This window comes from Rhinopithecus bieti, unplaced genomic scaffold (genome assembly GCF_001698545.2).
Source record: "Rhinopithecus bieti isolate Rb0 unplaced genomic scaffold, ASM169854v2 scaffold_13262, whole genome shotgun sequence".
Classification (NCBI taxonomy): domain Eukaryota; kingdom Metazoa; phylum Chordata; class Mammalia; order Primates; family Cercopithecidae; genus Rhinopithecus; species Rhinopithecus bieti.
In genome coordinates, this window is record NW_016808004.1 from 5,767,420 (window position 1) to 5,789,841 (window position 22,422).

The 22,422-nt window shown below is 47.5% G+C and overlaps 1 protein-coding gene across 3 annotated transcripts in view; it reads left to right on the forward strand.

Annotated features, from left to right (window-relative positions):
• The first annotated feature begins 6 nt into the window (after positions 1-6).
• The window catches only part of MGLL (monoglyceride lipase), a 135,999-nt gene continuing 113,583 nt past the window's right edge, over positions 7-22,422 (forward strand). The window contains exons 1-2 of one of the 3 annotated variants that reach the window (XM_017885030.1): positions 7-962; positions 1,432-1,576. In XM_017885030.1, the coding sequence (XP_017740519.1) occupies positions 953-962; positions 1,432-1,576 (155 nt within the window). In that variant the 5' untranslated portion in view covers positions 7-952. The remainder of the gene's footprint in view (positions 963-1,431; positions 1,577-22,422) is intronic. The other 2 variants (XM_017885031.1, XM_017885032.1) reach the window with 2 other exon arrangements.

Consider the following 22,422-nt stretch of genomic DNA (forward strand, 5'->3'; position numbering starts at 1 on the left):
GGTCCCGCGCGTCCCCACCCACCTTGGGCCGCCCCCGCCGCCGAGCCGGCCCGGGGATAAAGTGGCGGCGCAGACGCCGCACCCTGTCGCCGCGAAGCCGGTCGCGCGCAGCTCGTCCCGGCCCTAGCCCGCCGCAAACGAAGATCCGCGGCGCTCGGGGAACGCGACAGCGGCGCTCGTGGCCCCGGTAACTGCCTCCCGGCCCCCGCCCCAGCCCGCCAGTGCCGCCGTCAGGGGTGGGGAGCAGCATCTGGGTCCCGGAAACACCCGGCGTGGGCTCCCGCTACCCATGTGTGCGTGTGTGTGTGCACGGTGTGTGTGCGCGCGTGTCCTTGTGTGCGCGCGTGTGTGTGCGCGCGCGCCCTCCCTGCTCCCTCGCACCAGCCCCCAAACCAACTTGTCCCCATCAACTCCATCTTTCTAGTCCCCACCTTCCCCGGTGCAGACACCCGGCGAAGCGCCCCCCGGTTTTCCCAGGGGCATTTCCGATGACAGCTGCGGGGCTACATGTCCAGTACTGTCGGAGACGCGCAGGAAGCAAAGTTTGTGAGAAACCTTGGGGGCGACTTTGCCTCGGGCACCCGCATTTGTGCGTCTGCGAGGTGCCTCGGTGTGCGCCGAGCTAGTTTCCCAGTTTTCTGGGCCCCTGCCTTCTCCGAGCCCCTCCAGCGATTTGTTTAGGAAAAGTGATGACATGAACTAGTAGTGGAGATTCGCAGCGCCGCTCCCCGCCTTGGGGAGGGAGGGGAGCCCGGGAGAGCCTGCCAGTGGGAGCTGGAAGCAGGCTCCCGGCTGAGCGCCCCAGCACGAAAGGAAGGGTCTGGGTGCGGGAAGAGGGCTCGGGAGCTGCCTTCATGCTGCCTTGGGGCCGCCCAGTTGAGGGAACAGCCCGGTTTGCCTGGTTCTGATTCTCCAGGCTGTCGTGGTTGTGGAATGCAAACGCCAGCACATAATGGAAACAGGTTTGTCATGTATCCTTGGAATTTCAGATGGGAGGAATAATCTGAGTATCATCCACCTCATTACTGTGCCCACTTGAAACTGTTCCTTGGAGATTTTAAGATAGATAGGTCTTCTTGCAGCTGGGTCTTTGTACCCATAGAGCTGACTGTAATTTCCACTTGATTACAGCTAAAATAGTCTTTAAGATGAAGTTTCCTGAAATGATTTAAAATAAACACAGATGGGAAGGGGGAAAAGCTGTAATGAGGTACTTAAAAAATAAAGTGAGCATTTTCTTGAGAACAAATGGGATTTTTCAGTCTTGGAGAGGTTTGCAAGAAATATATGTATTTTTTAAACCTTTGAAACGGAGGGGTTTTTAAAACTGCTTTTAAAAAAATGTTACTGACTCTGAACTAGGCTTTTCTCTCCTATCCATACATGTTCTTGAGATTTTCTGACTTTGGAATATGTCACTTTTCCTTCTAGGATCTGAAGACCCTTCCAGAATGCCAGAGGAAAGTTCCCCCAGGCGGACCCCGCAGAGCATTCCCTACCAGGATCTCCCTCACTTGGTCAATGCAGACGGACAGTACCTCTTCTGCAGGTACTGGAAACCCACGGGCACACCCAAGTAAGTCTTCCTTAAAGAGTCACCCCAGGCGACAGGGGAGCTTGACCCCTGCTTCTCCTCTGGTCGTTATCATGTGCCATCTGGGGCGGGGCCGCTTTCTCTATGACCTACTTCCCCTGCTATTTTAACGTTAGGCTGAGCAATGTTAACAAAGCTAAAATGTATACTTTATAATTTTTAAATTAAGAAGCAGGAATTCTTTTTCCATTATAACAACTCAGATACAGATCCTACCGTATGGCAATTTTCAAAAATTCCACATGACTTTATTTTTTGTACTGAAGTTGATTTCCTGTTGTACAGGCATTCATTTAAAATCAAACCCAACAATTAAAGAAAATCCCCTAGATGGATGAGAAACCCGAAGTAATACATATATCTTCACCTTTGCTCTCTTTTCCTGCTTGTTTCTGAGCTTCAGAAGATGGCATACATGTGTCACCAGGAAGAAAGGGGCCTGGGTATTTCCTTCCGATTCCTTGCCTGCTCAATTACTTTGTACATTTTCCATCAAGGATTTGTCTTGCTATTAGAAGCAGGCATTGGGACTACACACAAGACAGCTGGTCTCCTGCTGCTGCTCCCTCCTCTTGGATGAAGCAGGAAAACCCTGCTTGTTTGTGTTATTTGGAAAAAGAACTTATTTGTGGTAACCAATTGGCCTGGTGACAAGTGAACATTTCCTGTTCCAGGGACATTTTACCTGTTTCGTAGGCCTCTTGTCTCCTAGGGATCATTGTGTGGTTGGATCGTGTCTCTCTTTGTGCTCCAGTAATCACCCAACCCTCACACAGGTGTAAAATTTCTTCTCTGTCTTCATCAAGGTATGATCCAGGGAGCCTCACGTCAAAAACACAGAGATACGGACTTTTAAAACCCGGCATAGAGTCACAGCTTCAGGGCAGCTATACATACTGACTATGGTTTCTCTCTAGTGTTTTCAAGTGGGTAATGTGCTGAGAAGGGTTCCTACCAGTTCTGGTAATACATTTCTTAAAGAATGTGTCTGTACGTGCATGTGCATTAGAGGAAGTGTGGGGGTTGTTGAGCATTATGATGCTAATTAATCATTAATTCTCCACTCTGTCTTAACTGGCTGTAGAATTGCTCAATCTTGGATTAATTTCTAACAGATTAGTGGTTTGTGGTAATTTGATCAATATACAGAAAGAGGACAAATAATTGAAAATAGAAGTTTTTAATCTGAGTCTCAGACTTGGGGGGCTTTGTTGGTTAAGTAGTGAGGTTGTCCTAGTGCGAAGTCAACAAAAATAAAGAGGTTCTGCAGTCCCGGCACAGGGGGAGGGCGGTGGGTGAGTGGGTTAGAAATGGTCAAGTTGGCTGCCCTGCCCTCTCCTCGCCTGCGGGTGGTTTTCACAATCTCTGTGCTGAAGTTGCATTGCAGGGAGCTCTCTCTGCTCCGTTGCTTTTGCTCTAGTTAGAAATGATAACTCAACTTCTTAATTTAAACTGAGCTGCCTCTTGGATGTCAGCGTCCGCCTTATGGTGTTTGCTGATGGGCTTAAGAACAGGGTTGGATGGGTTGAGGCAGTTCGGCCCCAGAATTTGGAAGAAACGTATGAGTCTAGAAAAGGTTCAGGGAAAAAAATATTGAGGGCACGAGTACTGAAACAGAAAGAGCAACAGAACCATGAGCATGTGTGGCTCAATGAACACTTTCTGTTGTGTTTTCCTCAGTTTACCAAAGAGGAAGGGGCTGGCTAAGGCCCTACCTGCCCTGCCTCCAGCCCCTGGAGATGATGCAGAGGTCCTGGAGGCCCCTTGCCATGACTCATGTTAACCCTGTGCTTGCTGGATCTTGGGGCAGTCTTGGGGATCCTAGCGTGGGGGCTCAGGGCAGACGTTTGTGCCAGCCAGCATGAAACACCTCTGTATCTTCATAACCGAGAGCAGCTGCTCAGCATGCCCGCCCTCTTGCATGATCTGGGAGACCCCCGCAGCATCATTATAATAAGTATTATTATTATTATTATTGCCTGCACAGAATCATTCATTCTGCTCTTAGGAAGAGGGAGGGGACCTCAAGTCACCAGGGCTTCAATCTTTCCCCCAGTCTCTTTAGCCCTCTTCAGCAAAACCAGGGCCTGGCTTTGTGCAATCCTGCCTCTTCCCAGTTAGGAAGAAAGAAGGGAGGAAAAACAAGGGGCAAAAAAAGAGGAGACTGAACCCTCCCCCACTACTCTACCAACTGTGGGCAAAACCTGGGTTAAGAGCACCTCATCTCCAGCCCCGCCTCTGCTCTCTTTCTCATAGAGGCCCTCGGGAGCTCAGAAGCCACCCCGGGGGCCTGTGGATATCTTATTATGCAGAAGGATCTGTGCCAGCCTCAGTTAGTCAGTACTGGTTTGGGTGGATTTTCTGGCCAATCAGTTACCTCCAGCTCCTGGAGCCTGCCATGAGCACCTACAAGGACATATTGCCCTCAGAGGACCTGCTGGGTTCCAAGACTGGCTCTGCAGGTGGCTCAGAGCAACACCAAGCCACAGGTGTCAGCCGCTGCACTAGGAACCTGGCTTAACCCGCTTTATGGAAGCAAATTCTGTCGTACAAACACCAGCCTCCTCAGACTGGACCCTGAGAAAGAGAAAGCATGTCTTGGGTTGACCTTTACCGTCAGTGCTGTTTTTAACATAGCAGGCCAGAGTCTCTGTATTTCATCATCAGGAATCAGAGCTTAAATTCCATTTGGCAGTGCCAAGGCAAATTCATGCTGTAGTATTTACGGTAATAACAAATCTTATACTTAAGGCATGGCAGAATTATCTCATATTAATTGAGTACCAAGTATGTTCTAGGGTCTGGACTAGATTCTGTGCACACATGATCTCATTTTACCTTCACATCAATCTGTGAGACAAGTATTATTATTCTTACTATTCCCATTTTTACAGATGAGGAAACAGAAGTCCAATGTTACAAAGTATCTTTCTACAAATGACCCTGCTGGCAGTAGCGGGATTTGGTCCACATTCTTCTGACGTGGACCAAATCCAGTTGTTCTCCTTACACCACCAAGCAGGACAGATTTTGTCTTATAGGTGGTGTTTTCCTGATAAATTTTTACATTTTGAGTTAGGGTAAAGATCACTTCCTGGGGTAAAGAGGAAGAGAACAATGAATTCTCGCTAATCGTTTGCTCATGATATATTAAAAGTGGGAAATGACCTGGGTTCAGTGGTACACATCTGTGGCCCAGAAACTCCAGAGACATAGGTGGGAAATGCCTTGAGACCAGGAGTTTGAGACCAGCCTGGGCGACATGTTGAAATTCTGTCTCTTAAAAAAAAAATAATAATAAATCAGAGATATGTGTTTATTCTGAAAACAACAACAACAACGAAAAAGCGGAATTTATGCCCTTGGCTGACTAGCTGCCTCATCCGATTCAGCATGCTGGAATTTAAAAATATTGGCTGGGTACAGTGACTCACACCTGTAATCCCAACACATTGGAAGGCCGAGGTGGGTGGATCACCTGAGGTCAGGAGTTCGAGACCAGTCTGGCCAAAAGTGGTAAAACTCCTTCTCTACTAAAAATACAAAAAATTACCCAGGTGAGGTGGCAGACGCCTGTAGTCCCGGCTACTCGGGAGGTTGAGGCAGGAGAATCACTTGAACCCACGAGGCAGAGGTTGCAGTGAGCCCAGATTGTGCCACTGCACTCCAGCCTGGGTGACAGAGTGAGATTCCATCTCAAAAAAAAAAAAAAAAAAAGCGTACTGGATCATGAGCAAATGTCCGCTGATATTATCACAGGGTGATGGAGACTGGCCCATGGATGAGGGCGAGCTGTTTTGTGGGCTCTTGAGCTAAGAAGTCACGGTTGCTCTTGTGCCCCTTTGAGAAATATTTAGCACCTTTGAATTCAGCCCACCAAGTGGCTCAGCTCATGGAAAGGACACCTGGAAGCTAACTGTGAGAATTCCTTACCCACGAGAATGACCGAATGGCAGTGTTCGGGTGGGGGAAAGGGTGTGGTGTGGAAACAATGTGCAATTTGATGACTTAGACTCCAAAAATACCCTCATTTGACACTGGAATGACCAGGAAGGCTGGAGAGCAGGCTGTAATTATATGATTGTACAACTCTGACCCCTCCCAGGCAGTGAGTTCAAGGTATGGAGCAGACCATATTCACTGTTCATCTGCAAGGACCAGCGTGAAGGAGGTGCTGAGTAGAGGGGTACCGAGTGGACACATCTCACTCCCATCTTTCTCTAATGCTAGTCGACCTGTCGGCTCGCGCACTTGGCCTTCCCGGCAGCCCCTCAACTCTGAAGAACTGGCCCACTTTCTTTTCTGTAGCTTCTGTTAAGATGATAACTGATGATATTGAAGGAACTGGCTCAAAGTGTGATTGTCCCTCCCTCGCTGATGTCCCAAGGCACATCCCTGGGAGGCCAGCCTTCCCCACTTCCTCCAGAGCCTTGCCCTCCGGCCTCCAGCAAGTGCTTCCTCCTTTAAATCTCTGTTTTGCATTTTGTTCCCAATTCGCCTGCATTTATGGAGACCTTCTGGAACATAAGCCCTTTCTCTGAATCTTATTGGCCTTGCCTTCTAGTCCTTTCTTGCCTCAGACCTCGGTCACGTGGCTTTTTCCCTCTAGGAACTTTGTAACCACCCCCTCACCATGGCTCCCTCCTCTCCCACCTGGTCTGCTCCACCGGTCTGAGCTGCCTCAGGGCCAGGGTGCAGCCTGCATGGTTTTCAGGAATCTCCTGCCAGTGATGTGGGGAGCTAGGTGCTGCAAGGGGAACACAGGCAGGGGATGGACTAGCAAGGGAGATTTGGCATCGTTTCTGGAACCTGCCCAAGTTCTCAGAACTGTGGCCGCTTTCAGTGGATCTAGAACCAATAAGACAGGGCTCCCCACTCCTGCTGTTCCTTCCCTTGCTGCCGGGAGTGGGGCTCAGTGATGGCCCCCATCACAGCCCTCCCGTTCCAGGCCCATGTTGATCCCTTTCTCCATCAAGTCTTCACTCCCTGTGTGTGTCTGCAGCAATGGGCAGTGCCAACAGGCACTTCCACCACCTATGCCAGTTTACCTGGAGGAGAGGCCATGCCCTGAGGCCTGGGTAGATTTAAGTGGTATAGACCATCCCCCCTTCTTGCGTCCTTGTAATGTCCTCCTCACATCAGCCCCCAGTCACACACGGGTGTGGCACCTGTGGCTCTAGGAAACAAGGGCCCCTCCCAGCCATCTGGATCCATCCGGAGGTGAAGAATTTTCACCATCTGCTTGGACATAATTCCATCCCCATGGCCTTCTGGAGACTTTGTCCTCAAAGGTGGGACTGGCTTTTCTTTCCCCGCCCTTAGGTTTTCTAACCAGGTTGTCAGCCGGCTGTTTAGTGCTTTCTGTCTCGCACCCCCTGCTTCGGGGGTTTGTTCAGTGTTCTGGGAAGCCTTCTGCAGGTCCTGTTTTCTTCTTTGAGCATGGAAGGGAGTGTGAATTTCCCCCTCCCCAGGCCGCAGCTGCTGAACCCTGTGGCCCTTCTGAACTCATGCCACCTGCGACCAGGTGTTCCCGCATCACCAGCCAGCTGGTGTAGCGCAGATGCTCCCTGGGGTCAGCCAAATCACACAGCTTATTGTCCCTGCAGGTGGCCATTTTGAACTCCACTCTGTCAGTCTCTGCAGGGGTGAGGACGGCCTGGCTCCCACTCAGCGCCCCTCGCATGCAGCTCTGTGGCTCCCCCATACGGCTCCTTGCTCTCCTCTCCCAGGATCCAAAGCAGCAATTCATTCAGCAAATACTTCCTTATTGATGTCTACATGGTCCTTGGGTGCCAGGGTGGGGAAAGGGTGGCAAAGATCATGCATCTGATGAGGGGGTGGGGATGGACCAACACGTGGATAATTATAATATGATGCAGCCAGGACCTAGACGCAAGGCTGCTGCTATGCCATGCAGAGCCTTTGTGCAAATCAGACAGAAGTGCCCACTGGGCAGAGGCTGCCCCGTGAGTTGGTGAGCAGAGTGTGGGCTGGGTCGCAGCTCCTACTTGCCCTTCTGTCCCGTGGCCTGGATGGTGTTCCACGCTTGGAAAGGGCACGTGGGGGAGAGGACCCAAACACAAAAGCATGAGCCAAAGGGTGGGGGTAGGGGTCCCAGCTTTGTATCTCAAATAACCAGCCAGATGGAGAGGTTCATAGTAATCTAGGTGCAAGGTGAAGAAGGCTGAGTCATGGCAAAGACGTAGCATCGCGTGGTAGCGGGGGATGGAGAGATGAACAGGGACCGTGCCTGAGGATGCATGGGCAGCAGAGGGAGAAGGAAGGTGACTCCCAGGTGTCTCTGGTGTGATGGCAGAAGGAGCTGGTGTTATTGAGGGTGTGGGAATGTGGGATTCTCCTTCACAGCACACACCTTTAGCATATTCTTAACTCAGAACACAGTGGGGCTGCTGTGTGGCAAGGAGGACGCATGGGATCACCGCAGGCTGCGGGTCATTTGTTGGCACAGCCCTGGGATAAGCCAGGAGGGGAGTGAGGAGGAGGAGCAGTGGCCAATGAACTGATTACATTTCAGATGCCACTATACAATATGAATCAATATGAATCACGAGTGACTCTGCTGAAGGGAAGGAAGGAATCAGCTTACACTCTCTCCCTACAAGGAGGAATCAAAAGTGAAGCACCTTTGACTCATGTTTGTTGTTCCACAAAATTTACTCTTAAACTCTGAGAAAATGGGCCCTACCATGCATTTTCTAGCAATGACATTATTTTTAGGCAGATTATTGCATTTTAGTAGCACCTGTATGTTATTTTGTCCATTTTAAGAATTTTCAGAAGTTTATTTTTCTTGTATGAAGCTGTTATTTCTCCTTCTGATGCTTCTGCTTTTGTGATAGCATAGCAAATTGTTTTATTTTTAAACAGGGCATTTCTTTAGGGCTTTTTAAAAATACTCTTCAAATAGAAAAGATCTTTTGATGGCAAGAGGCAAGGCCGGCTGCTATTCTTGCAGTTGAGTTTTTCAACAGCTTCGTTAAGGGATAATTTCTTCCAGTTGCTGTAAGAATGTTCTGCTGATACAAATCTGGCTTTATTTCGCAGTAGAGTCGAAGAAAAAAAATAGCAGAATAAGCTGCTTCCTGAATAGCAACCTTTGTCCACCATTGTCTATTTATTGGCACCTTTTGGGTTTAGATCTTAATCCCAGATGCACTTTGTCCATGAATGCAAACCAAACTATTGGTCATTGTATACACGGAGGAAATGGTCTTTACTCGTGCAAATTTTTACAGCTGAGATGACAAGATGACCCTTGTCCCATATTGCAGGGTCATCCAAGGTTCTTGTTGGTAGGAGGTTCTTTTCATTTCACATCGCCTTGTTCATTAGGGGATGGGGGTGGGGATGCAGCGGTGGTCAGCGAGTGAAACGGGGTGACATTGTTCTCTGTGTGTTTGAAGCTGTAAGAAGAGCTGTGTGCTGTGTGTCCCTCCACTTGCAGCTGGCCCAAGCGGACCTTTGTGGCTGTCTGCTAACATGCCTTGCTCCCAGGCTAACGCTGACCATTTGTTCCTGTGCATGGTGTTCCACACAGTCTCTTGTATATGGTGATGAGAAGGTATGCCTCACCTTCCCCCCAAAAGATTCAAACCACATGTTTCTCAGGGAGACATAGCTCTAGCGACAGTTTGAAGAGAGGATGGGAGAGAGGGAGGGAGGCAGGGAGGAAAGAAAGGAGGGAAGGAAGGAAGGAAGGAAGGAAGGAAGGAAGGAAGGAAGGAAGGAAGAAAAGAGAAGAGGGGAAGGGGAAAAAAGAAGGCAGAGGAAGGATAGAGGACAGAAAGAAGGGTGGGAAAACAACAGACTGAGCACCAAGGTATCTTTAGAGATCAGCAGCTGTCCCTGACCTTGGGGACTTACAGTAGGTTCGTGGATAGTTGTAGGGGGTTAGAGTCTGGGGCTTTTGACCTTAAAGGGGTATATACACTTCTCTAGAAAAGGAAGATGGATCATAGGCTCCATGAGACTCTTAAAATGGGGGTCAGTGACTCCAGAGTTCTTTGCCACCTTCGTCATTTCACAGAAGGAAAGACTGAGGCCCGGGGGTGAAAGGAGCTTCTCAGGCTGCCACAGGGCTGGCTCAGGGCTGCAGGGCAGCCTCCTGATTATGCATTGCTTCTGCTTTGGGCTCTTCCTCAGAAGTTTCCCCCATGCCTTCTTCTGATCAATTTAAACTACAAGTTAGCCCTCCCCAGGAAGGACTTGAGCAAATGTCCTGTTCGGAGCAGGGCTTGGAGAGGTACCAGCTCCCTATCTCCCATGGGAAGCCATTTGGCCAGCCTCCATTTTGCTGGGTCTGTTGACAGTGGTTAGAAGTATTAGGGCACTTAAGTGATGCCTGCCGAGGCTGCTAATAAGGGCAGATGGACCTCAGAAGCGATGACCAGAGACATACTCAGAGCATCCAGGAGATAGGTGGGAGGAGGGGAGAAACTGTGGGAGGAACAGGAGCCCAGGAGGCCTCTGGGAGAACAAGAGTCAGAAGAAAGTGGCAGACTCTTATAAGGGGGCCCCAAACAAAAAGGAGGGAAGGAGGGGAAAAAAGAATGAAAAGGGAAAGAGATGGAAGGGCACAAAAAAACTGCACATGCGGCCACATACAGCCTCTGGTTAATGTCTCCTTACCAAGGCATATCAATTTTCCCAGGTCACTGACAGTCTACTGGATTAGAGATTGAAAACCTTTAGTTAGGAAATTGCTGCCTTTAGACATTTTAGAGGTTCCCCTCTGTTTATCCTGTTCCGTCAATCTTGAAGAAACGTGTTTCAGGGAAACATTGCCTCTCTGAACAGCAAAAGCCAATGGTGCGTGGAGAAGAGTGGAGGTCCTGGGGCAGGACTGCCAGGACCACACCCTGGTCGACGCTGGCCAGGTATGGGCCCCCAGAGACGCTACTGACCCATGACTGCAGTAGTTTTCTCATCTTTAAAATGAGGACTAATAGCACCTTTCCCACATGCGTGGTGTGGGTGAGAGAGAAATGTGGGCTCCCTGAGGGGTCAATTTAAACTCTCCTGATTCCTTTGTCCACTTCATCTCCCTTCACCATCGTTCTGGGGACTCTGGACCTGTGCCAGGCTTGTCGATTGCCCACCATTACCCCTTACTTCCCTCCACCCTCATGGCAAGCACCAGTCACAGAGGACCCAGTGTGAAAGCAGTCATGCTTTTGACAGATGCCAACCTGACTGCTGCCCTCACCACACCAGGCCACAGGCTTTCTCCAGGGCTCAAGTTACTCACCTTTTTTTTTTCTTAACTTTTTTGTTTCTTCAAATGAAACTCAGTTCCATGTCAAGGAGATTTCAGGCTCCCTAATAAACTTCTGCAGTTGCTGGGTGCTGCTTTTACAAAGTAAACAAAACAAAAAAGCCACAAGGAAGCTAGCCTTTGGTGGTGAAATTCTTTTTGAGATAACACATAATAAGGTTAGTTCAACACTTTTCTTTTATGTGGAGCTCAGCACAAGATTTGTGGCATAACTCTTGACTGGAAGGAGAACCAAACAACCCTTAGCTATTATAGCTGGAAGTCAACTCAAATAAACCTTCCTTAGAGCATCCAGTCAATTTTCAGAGCATCCAGTCAAATTTCAGAAAATTAAGAATACCTTAATCCATGTCTTAAGGTACTCTGGTCTTTGGCATATGTTTTTCCTTTGGTCCTGATTACGTTACCGTGGTTGGTGGAAATGTTTATGCTGCAGAGAGTGAGGCTGTTACTACAAGGGCCATGTGCTGGATCCAGAGTGGACAGGATAGTCTAGGGTATGTTAGGAATCTATTGCTGTTACTCAGCCCTTGATTCTGTGGGTTGGCGATTAGTGCTGGGCTCAGCTGGGTGGGTCTTCTGCTGCTCCCAGCCAGGCTCCCGCATGTATCTATGGTCAGTTGTGGATCGGCAGGCACTGGCAGGCTAGCTAGAGGCTTGCCAGTCTTGGATGGCTTTACCCACGTCTGGTGTTGGCAGGCTGTTGGTAGGATCACCTCAGTTCTTGTCCATGTGGTTTATCATGCTTTCTCAGACTGGCCTGGATCTGTTCTTAAGTTGGCAGTGTTTCAAGAGCAACGAGAACAGATGCCAGTATGCAAGTGCTCTTGAAGTCTCTCTTGTATCACGTTTGTGAATGTCCCACTGGCCAAAGCACATCAGGAGGCCAGCCCAGAGGCAGTATGTGAAGGCATGTCCAAGGAGCGAGGATGGAGGACAGAATATTTTGTGGTCATTTTTGAAATCTACTGCATGGGGGAAAATATATTTGTATTAAGAGTTGGGACCAGGGTTGAAGTCTTATTACTACCTCTGCCTCTGAGTAACTTTAGACAAGGTACCGTCTCTAGACTGTCCAGCAAGTTCCCAGAAGTTTTTTCTTTTGCTATAACTCTGGGATAGTTTGCATCTCACAGGAATAGAACAACCTATGAGCAGAATTCATGTTTAGCTTTTTTCTATCTTCTCCAACCAGGGCAGAATTCATATTTAGCTTTTTTCTGTCTTCTCCAACACAGGCCTCTTGTAGAGTTTCATACCTGGCACAAAATAAGGGATCAAAACACATTTGTTGCATGGATGATTCAACTTCCTCATATTTACAATGGGATGATTGAGAGAGGATGATTCCTGAAGTCTCTACTGCCATAGTTTTCCAGGAAAAGAATAAAGGCTTTTCGGTTGTATATGGGCTTCAAGGCATTAACCTTTTGTGCAGGAAAAGGAGGACCTAAATCCATAAGTATCACCGAAGGAGTTAGCGACACCTGGAAGAAGAATATTCCCTGCAGGTTACCCCTTGAGATACTGGATGACTGTGCTTTCACCAATTTAGTTAGCTTTGGTGTAAAACTCTGTGTGAAATGCATCTACGAGTGGGAGTTGCAGTATGGCAGGTGTTTTCCATTTTAGCACAGAAGTTGCCATGGATGTCTGGAGGGTTTGCATCCTTTTTTGATTGGGTGGGAGAATGGTTCAACAGGTATTAATTGTGCTCCAAATGTAAACTCAGCACTGTGCTGGACAGCAATGGAGGATCCACAAACAGCTTGGAGATGTGGCCCCTTTCACTTCTGACCTCTCCATGGCACTAGCTCTTGCTGAACACCTCGTGTATGCCAGGTCTCATTCCAGTTTGGAGACACAGAAATGAAGTCGCCCTGCCCCTGCCTTTGAAGGCATCTCCATACATTTGTCGGGGAGGCAGTGCCACACACCATGGGTGTTGTCTTGTGAAGGCTGTGGATACTGTGTTGGGATTTCAGAGAGATGTTTAGGTGACTTTCAGCTGGATCTTGAAGGTAGAAAGGGACATTCTGGGCTAAAGGGAATCACTCTCACAGGCATGGAAGTGAGAGAGGATACAGTGTGCTCTGAAAATGACAAGGATTCTTTGGAAACTGGAGTCTGAACTGCGTGGTAGAAAGTGAGTTTGGAATGGCTGGTTCAGGAGCCTGGATTGGAATGGCTGTTGTCTAGTCTGCTAGGACGACTATAACAAAATACCACAGACTGGAGGCCTTCAACAACAGAAATTAATTTTCTCGCAGTTTTGGAGCCTAGAAGTCCAAGATCAAGGTGTCAGCAGGGTTGATTTCTGCTGAGGCCTCTCTCTTTGGCTCACAGATGCCAACGCTCTTTCTGTGTCCTCGGGTGGCCTTTCCTTTGTGCACTCAGTTCAGTTGGCAATGGCCATTTTGACTTGCTAAGGAATTTGGGCTTCATTGTATAGGCTGTGCTGGGAACCATGATAGAGTCAGGGGCCATGTGGGTTGGTAATTATTTACAGTCTAGTCCATCCAGAGCAACTGAGAAATTCCTGCAAAGATTTTATGTGGTTAAATGTCTAGAATTGGGTGAGGATCCCATCTTCTCACATCTGTACTTCTCTGTGGTTCCATGGTGGGTGCCCCAGCCTGCGTGAAGTTGCTGTTGGTTTATCCTTTGCCTTGATGTCTTTTGTCCAAGACCATCTAGTCTCAGCAAGCCCCACAGGCCACCTGGCTCAAGGGCAGAGCCAGCACAACATGGGAGCGTGCCAGGAATGAACTCTGTCATTACAGAGTAAGGGCACCATGCAGAGAACTGTGGCCATCCTCACTTCTTTCATGCTGATTTTTGTCCTCAGGGATATCACTCATGATTAGTCTTTTTTTTTTTTTTTACTGTTGTTTTAAGAGACAGGGCTTTGCTCTGTCACTCAGGCTAGACTGCAGTGGCTCAATCATAGCTCACTACAGCCTCCAACTCCTGGGCTCAAGTGATCCTCCCGCCTCAGCCTCCTGAGTACCTGGGACTACAGGCATGTGCCACCATACCCAGATAACTTTTACGTTTTTTGTAGATACAGGATCTCACTATGTTGCCCAGGCATGTCACAAATTCCTGACCTCAAATGATCCTCTCTCCTCAGCCTCCCAAAGTGCTGGTATTCCAGGTGTGAGCCACCGCACCTGGCCTCATGATTGGTCTTAATCAGACATGGCTATCCCATTCTTCTCTCCCACTGACATTGCAGCTAGGGCTGGCTATAGGACTTAGTGATGGCTAATGAGACACAGAAGAAGTTTCTGGAGGATTTTAGTTCCATGTTAAAAGGCAAGAGAGAGCAAGATGAGAAGATCTGTCTCTCTCTCTGCCCCAATTCCCCTCACTCCTACATTCTGCCTTTGTGGGCATAATGCTTGCAGCTGCAGTAGCCATGTTGTAGTCATGAGATGGCAAGAGATGCTAACAGAGAGTGAAGGAGAAAGCTGGGAAAATCTGGGTCCTTGGTGGAATAGCTGAGGCAACCTTGGATCTGCCTATAAATATACTTTGATTGAGAGGACAAAAATCCACACTGATGTGTCTCAACCACCAGGTGTGTTCTGATTCTTTTAGCCAGATGCATCCAAATGATGGAAGATCCAAATGGTGGTGAGTATTTGGGCTGCCGATGCTTGAACTGAGTCTCAAAATGGCCCAAGACAGATATGGAGGAGCATGATGAGAAGGAGGAAAGGAATCCTAGGCATATATCCAGCCTGAGTAGAGGCAATGGAGATGGGAATGAGCAGGAGAAGAGAGGCTGATGTTGGAGAATAGTAGGAGATGAGCTTGGAGCCTGAGTAGACATTGGTTGGTTGTCTCCCTAGTATCCATTTCCTTCTTCTTCCACCCACAGTGCCTTAAATTTAAGAGGCATCTCTCCTCTACTTTCAGCTCATGTGTTTCTGATGGTATTGACACCACCCTGGTGAGAGGTTGATCATGTGACAAGTTTAGCCTATCATCATTTTACATTCTCCTCAGCTACAGTGATTGGTTCAGGGATGGGCAAGTACCCAGTGCAAGTTAGTGATCAATAAGACTTCCCCTGGGACTTTTGGGAAGGAGACTGTCACTTTTCTCTTCTGAAGTTGACTCTGGAAGTGTGAACCCTGGGAACTCTGGCAACCATTTTGAGACCACAAGGGGGAAGTCAGACCAAGAATGGAACCTACCTCAAAAAAGCAAAGCTAAGAAATGTTGAAAGAGAAACCAGTTCCTGGTCATGTTGCCAGACCCCTTGAATCAAACCTAACAGCCCTGAGCCTAACAATCACATAAGCCAATGAGCATGGGAATCACTTTCTGTCACAACTGAAAGAATCATCATGGATCTGGAATTGGTCACATTGGAGGCTATGGTCATGTTGGAGGTTGTAAACAAAATTTTTGATAAGAAAGCTAGACTCTGGAGCAGAGAAAAAAGCAGAGTTTTCACAGTGTGTCTAAATTAGCCAGAGTAGGTGTCAGAAAGCATCATAAAATGAAGTTCTGAGTTACTGCCCCTGTTCTTGTACAACTATGTCTTTGGAGGCCAACAGACCTCCCTTCTCTCTTCTCATCCCTGACAGAATCTACCAACCAGAGATTCACTTAATAAAATTATCTTTTAAGATGCAAATATCTTTTCACCTTAAGACGCTGAAAAAAGAAGAGCAAACTAAGCCTAAAGCAAGCAGAAGGAAGAAAATAATAAAGATCAGAGCAGAAATTAGTGAAATAAAGAATAGAAAAACAATAGAGGAAATAAATCCAAAAGTTGGTTATTTGAAAATACCAATAAAATTGATAAATCTTTAGCCAGATTCATCAAGAAAAAAAGAGAGAAGACTTGAATTACTACCATCAGGAATGGAAGAGGGGACATTACTACCAAATTTTCAAAAATAAAAAGGGTTATAAAGGAATACTATGAACAATTGTGTCCTTATAAATTTGATAATGTAAATGAAATGAACAAACTTTAAGAAAGACCCAAACTTCCCAAACTGACTCAAGAAGAAATAAAAAATCTGAATGGAGTAAACAAGTAAAGACATTGGATTAATAAGCAAAACAAAAACAAAACCAAAAAAACTACCAACAAAGAAAAACCCAGGCCCAGATGGTTTTGCTGTTGAAATATACCAAATATGTAAAAAGAATTAATGCCAATTCTCACAAACCTTTCCAAAAAATACAGGAAGAGAAAACACTTCCCAGCTTATTCTAAGTGGTCAGTATTACCTGGATAACAAAAGCAAACAAAGACATCACAAGAAAAGAAAACTAAAGGTCAGTATTTCTTATGAATAGAGATGCAAAAATACTTAATAAAATACTAGCAAACTGAATTTGGCAACATTTAAAAACGTATTGCTGGGTGCAGTGGCTCATGCCTGTAATTCCAGCACTTTGGGAGGCCAAGGTGGGCGGATCACCTGAGCTCAGGAGTTCAAGACCAGCCTGGACAACATGGCAGAACCCCATCTCTACTAAAAATACAAAAAATTAGCCAGGTGTATTGGCGGACACCTGTAATCACAGCTACTCGGGAGGCTGAGGCAGGAGAATCGCTTGAACCCGGGAGGCGGAGCTTGCAGTGAGCCGAGATTGCACCACTGCACTCCAGCCTGGACGACAGAGCAAGACTCCATCTAAACAAAACAAAACAAACAAAATATATACACCATGACCGAGTGAGATTTATCCTGGGAATGTAAGGGTGGTTTAATGTCTAAAAATAAATTAGTGTAATGCATGAGATTAGTAGAGTAAAATACAAAACCCACATGATCATTTCAGTCGATGCAGAAAAAGTATTTGATAAAATTCAATACCCTTTCTTCAATACCATAATTTTGTCATTTAAAAAACAAAGAATAGGAAGGACCTTCTCAATCTGATAAAGAGCATCTACAAAAAACCTAAAGCCAACATCATACTTAACAGATGCTTTTCCCCTAAGATTAGGAGCAAGATAAATATATCTAACTCATCACTTCTATTCAACATTGTACTGGAGAGACTAGAAACTCCAACCACACTGTGCTGGAGGTTTTGTGATCTCAACCATATTAAAATTATAATCATGGAAAAAAAGACTACAAATATGAATAGTAGTAATCTCTAGGTTTCAGAATTGTAATGGGTAATTTTCATTTTATTATTCGTATTTTTCTGTATTTCCAACATTTTCTAAAAGAGCAGTTTGGGGAAGACTTTGGAGAACATTATACCTAAGCCAGGTATTGAAGGATGATGGGATTTGAATAAAAAGTAAAGTATGTTCTAGGCAGAACTGGACAGCATCAGAAGGCCTGATGGGGAATAGAGCACATGGCTGGAGCACAGGGGACGAAGCTAGAAAGGGCCTCATGTGCCTTGTTTGGGCTTTAACTTGTGGGCAATGGGAGGCTTCTGGGACTCCTTTGGTTGGGGGTATGTGGGAGTTAATATAGGGAGGAGAGTAGAGAGACCCCATTGCTGTATCAACAGCAGATCCAGCATCAGGAAGCATGTAAAGGAGAGACCAAAAAACAGTAGAGAGGAGAGAGCACCAAAAGAGAACACTGTCACAGAAGGGGCAGTGGGGGACTGTCAGAGCACAGTTGCTCTGGGCCTGCAGCTAGCCAGGCAGTCTCCTCCTCTCCCTAACTTGGGCTGGTCCCAGCTACAAAACAAGAAGTATGGGAGGAGATTGCTAAGGGGATGGCCATTCAGTGCGTTTGGAATTCTATGCACCAGATCCAAGATGGGCATTGTCAGGCTCTATCTCCACTGAGGCCCCAGCCAAGAATGGGGGAGACAGCCTGCTGATCTCCATGGCTTAACCTCAGAGGGCTGCAGGGAAGCATTTATTCCTTGAATACATGACTTTCTTAAAATTCTTTTGTAACCACTTTTTATTTGCATCACCGTCAGAAAGGGGAAGGAAACTAATCTCTTAGGAAGGCCCAAACCTGTGTCTGACACGTTGCTAGATACTTCTCTGGCTTTACCTCCCTGACTTTCACAGCACCCGTGAGATGCCTAGCCTCATTCTTGCAATTTTTTTTTTTTTTTTTTTTTGAGACGGAGTCTCGCTCTGTGGCCCAGGCTGGAGTGCAGTGGTGCGATCTTGGCTCACTGCAAGCTCCGCCTCCCGGGTTCACGCCATTCTCCTGCCTCAGCCTCCCAAGTAGTTGGAACTACAGGCGCCCGCCACTGCGCCCAGCTAATTTTTTGTATTTTTAGTAGAGACGGGATATCACCGTGTTAGCCAGGATGGTCTCGATCTCCTGACCTCGTGATCCACCCATCTCGACCTCCCAAAGTGCTGCGATTACAGGTGTGAGCCACCGCGCCCGGCCATTCTTGCTATTTTATTGCCATAGACAGTGTCAGCCACATGCTATTAAGTGGCAGGGCCAGGATTTGAACCCAAGTCTGTTTGCTTTAAAAGCACCGTTGAAACTCCAACACCCAGTTATGTCTTGTAAAACGTTGCAGAACCATGCCTGTAACTCAGCTGTTTGTACAGATGCTATTTAACCCTCACAAAAACCCTGGGGAGGGGGGGGGTGGGCGTGATAAGCCCATTTTACAGATGAAAGGACTGAGGCCCACAAAGGCTCAGTGGCTCTGATGATGTCTCACAGTTAGGAATGCCAGGTCTGTGGTATGAGCCTGTGGCCCATGCCCTGTTTACCCTCCATAGGTGTTCAGCTCCCGCTCCCGCTGATGATGCTGGCCTGGCTGCAGATGCCCCTTCAGGTCATAATGGAGTGCAGAGGCCTCATTGTGCCTTTGAAATTGTGACCATTTTCCTTAAATTCATCACTTGACACACATCTCACCTCTCCTGCATTCTCAATAAATTCCTGATCATTTATCGCCATCCATTTGGCATTTCACCACCCAGAGGAACTTGGAGCCATCTGCAGCCTTGGAAAGTTCAAGCTGTTCTCCTTCCAGGAAAGAAAAATGAATGTTACATAAGATGGAGCCCAGCACATTCTTATAGAGGATCAGGAAACCACTTCTCTGACTAAAACAGCTCCCTGTTATCTCTGCCTCTTGCTTCCTATTTTATCCAGGTCCACAATCACACGGCAGCTGCCGTTTTTAAACATTCTCTCTTGCAGAGCGTTTAAAAAGAGCTCCATACTGTCCCTGTGTTCACATAGAATGGCTGTCTCTCCAAGACCCCTGTGGGCTCTGTGAGGAAAGTCTTCTCCCACTGCATTGTCCCCAGCAGAGCCTGTGCTGGTGGCCTTGTCCTTTGTCCTTCAGGTGTGGGTGGGAGACCTCTCCAGGGGTCGAGGTATCTGCAGACCCCCAGAGGACCCTGGCCCACTTACTCCTAGTGCCTCTCTGGGGTCCAGGCCTGGCCCAACTATTGCCATTTCTTCTTCATAGAACAGGCTCTTCTTCTACTTGCTCATCTTAGGTTATTTTATTTGGTTATTGTCAATACAACTGGCTCTGTGTTTTGGGGAAACATGTTCATTACAAAACCTTGAGAAACTGAAGTAGAAATATATGACTACTGACCACTCCAGGACAATTAATGTTGATGTGCACAGACTCTGAGGAGTTGGAAAGCACCCTAAAGATGATCTATTATAGTTTGACCTGTGGGCTCTACAATGGGGAAACTGAGGCCCAGGGGACTTACGCTCACTCATTCCCTTGTAGGTGGCCATGGCAGGAGTTGGGAGTCCTACTCAGGGAGTCACTGTGGGACGGGGGACAAGTGAGCAGAAGCAATCAGCGGACTCTGCCATGTGGCCAGGATGGCTTTAAGCAGATGTGACATTTGAGCCAGGTCTGGTCTGCCCCGCAGCCCTGCAACCCTCTGCTCACTGCCAGCCTCCTGGGTGACACTGCTTTCTGGCTCCATGGCCCCATCCTCCTCCCACTGATGTTACCTCCTCACCGGCCACCTCACATTCTGGGTGGTAATTCCTGCTAAATGGCTCCAGATCAGCTTTTCCCAAACCTTGATTGTTTACACACCACCTTTGTGATTTTCATAGTGGCTATTTAAATTTCTTATTATTTCTTCATAGTTTTTTAAAAATCAACTTTCTTTTTCACTTTAAATCTATTTTAAGAGGAAACTTTATTGTAACACAAGAAGTAGAAACCAGTATCAGGGACTGTAAATAGGTGACCACAAGGAGAAAACAAGACGACAGTGTATTCCAGCTCTGCACTGGGGCGCACTCAAGAGCCCTGAGCCACCCCGTCCTGAAAGTGGTGGTGAGCTAGTACCTGAGAGGTGCTTACAATGGGACAGCACCTAAGTGAGTCTCTCTCTTATGTACTCAGAGGATTGGAATGGGATGAACTAGGGAATGAGTAATGTTTTCCTGGTACACGGTGATGGCATTTCATGCTGTGACCTCAAACTTCCCTAACTCATCCCAGGCACAGCCAGCTGTGAGAGTCCTACAGGCTGAGAGACTCATGCTCTGCACACTCAGGGCTCATCACACCAGCTAGTAAATGTGCAGGGTTTTTAACAACCCTCCATGTGATTTAGAATGTAGTGCTCTTCATTTTTTTTTTTTTTTTGCCCTGACATATATGCACATCTTCATTCAAAGCCATCCCATAAATGAGTGTACTGTTCCCCTCCTATGGAACATGCCTGTACAGTAAAAGCATCCCATATGGTGTGAGCGCACCAGCATTGCCCATGGTTTGCTGTGAGGCTGGTTGGCACCAAGGAGAATTAGAAGAAGCAGATGGGGCCAGAATATCTTCACCCCCACCCCCCTGCTTTGTCCTTCAGGTAGCCTGGAGGTGGTGCCCACTGCCAGACAAGAGCAAACACAGGCCCTCCCCGTGCAGCAGTAAAGAGACTCAGGCTTGGGCCAGGTGCGGCGGCTCACATCTGGAATCTCAGCAATGTGGGAGGCTGAGGCAGGCGGATCATTTGAGGCCAGGAGTTCGAGACCAGCCTGGCCAATATGGCAAAACTCCGTCTCTGTTAAAAATACAAAAATAAACTGGGTGTGAGGGCACATACCTGTAATCCCAGCTACTTGGGAGGCTGAGGCAGGAGAATCACTTGAACCCAGGAGGCGGAGGTTGCAGTGAGCCGTGCCATTGCACTCCAGCCTGGGTGACAGAGCAAGACTCCGTCTCAAAAATAAATAAATAAAATAAAATAAAAGAGAGAGAGAGACTCAGGCTTGAAAGACAGTGCTCCAAGCTCTTGTACAGAAGCGAGGTCAGTCATACCAGCATCTGGTCCTTTTCCAAAATCTTGGGACAGCTGTGGAGCTCTTCACTAATGGACTGCTCTAAAAGTCACACCATGTGCCTTCCGCAGACCATCAGTGATTTCCCAGAAGGGCAGTTCCAAATATTGATCTAAATGTCGCCTCAGAGGAGCCCTTTGGCATAAGAACCTTTTCAAAACCGGCCAGGGCCCCGGCTGGCCTGGAAGAGGCATCTGAAGAGATAGCACATGTTAATAAAGGTTCTTAATCTCTTGGCCTCCTATAATGCAGAACTGCTTTTCGATTAAAAATAAATCACTCCTGGAGCTTGCATCCCCAAAGCATATGAAATAATTTTGAGGCAGTAGATATCTGGTGTTGGAGGAGTAATAAGGGCCATCTAAGTTTCCAGCCTAGTACAAGGGGGGCGATTATCCATGTCATCCCACTGGCACTGACATATTTTCTGCACCTGTAGGAGATTACAGGCGGATGGGAAAGTGTGGGAGAGGCTAATCAGGCTTAATTAGGGAATGCAGGATGTCAGTTCTGCTTGGGCACCAGGGCTGTCAAGCTCTGACCGCCTGAGTGGGCCTCCACACTTTGGTCCTGTTTGCATTTTATGAGCAGCAAACAAGTATGCACCTAAATGAGTGAAGTTCAAGACCAAACTCTTGAACCTAGTATCTCTTACACTCCACAACTCCAGTGTCTCCAGTCCTGTAGGTAGCAGGCCTGTGCTGTGTGGTATGGAGCAGGTGTCACCTGTCCCCTGACCCTGACATGCTTGGCTCAGGGTGTCCAACCCAGCCTGGCATATGCTCATCTGCTAATTATTCTGGGTCCACACTAGACTGGAAGTTCCATAGGGATAGGGACTTGGTATAACTCAGATGTGTCCCCAGAGCCTAATCCAGTGACTGGCCAGACAGAGCTCTCAAGGACTCACTGTTAAAGAAGAAATAGAGGGCTGGCCGGGCGCGGTGGCTCAAGCCTGTAATCCCAGCACTTTGGGAGGCCGAGACGGGTGGATCACGAGGTCAGGAGATCGAGACCATCCTGGCTAACATGGTGAAACCCCGTCTCTACTAAAAAATACAAAAAACTAGCCGGGCGAAGTGGCGGGCGCCTATAGTCCCAGCTACTCGGGAGGCTGAGGCAGGAGAATGGCATAAACCCGGGAGGCAGAGCTTGCAGTGAGCTGAGATCTGGCCACTGCACTCCAGCCTGGGCGACAGAGCGAGACTCTGTCTCAAAAAAAAATAAATACATAAAATAAAATAAACTAAAATAAAATAAAAAAAAGAAGA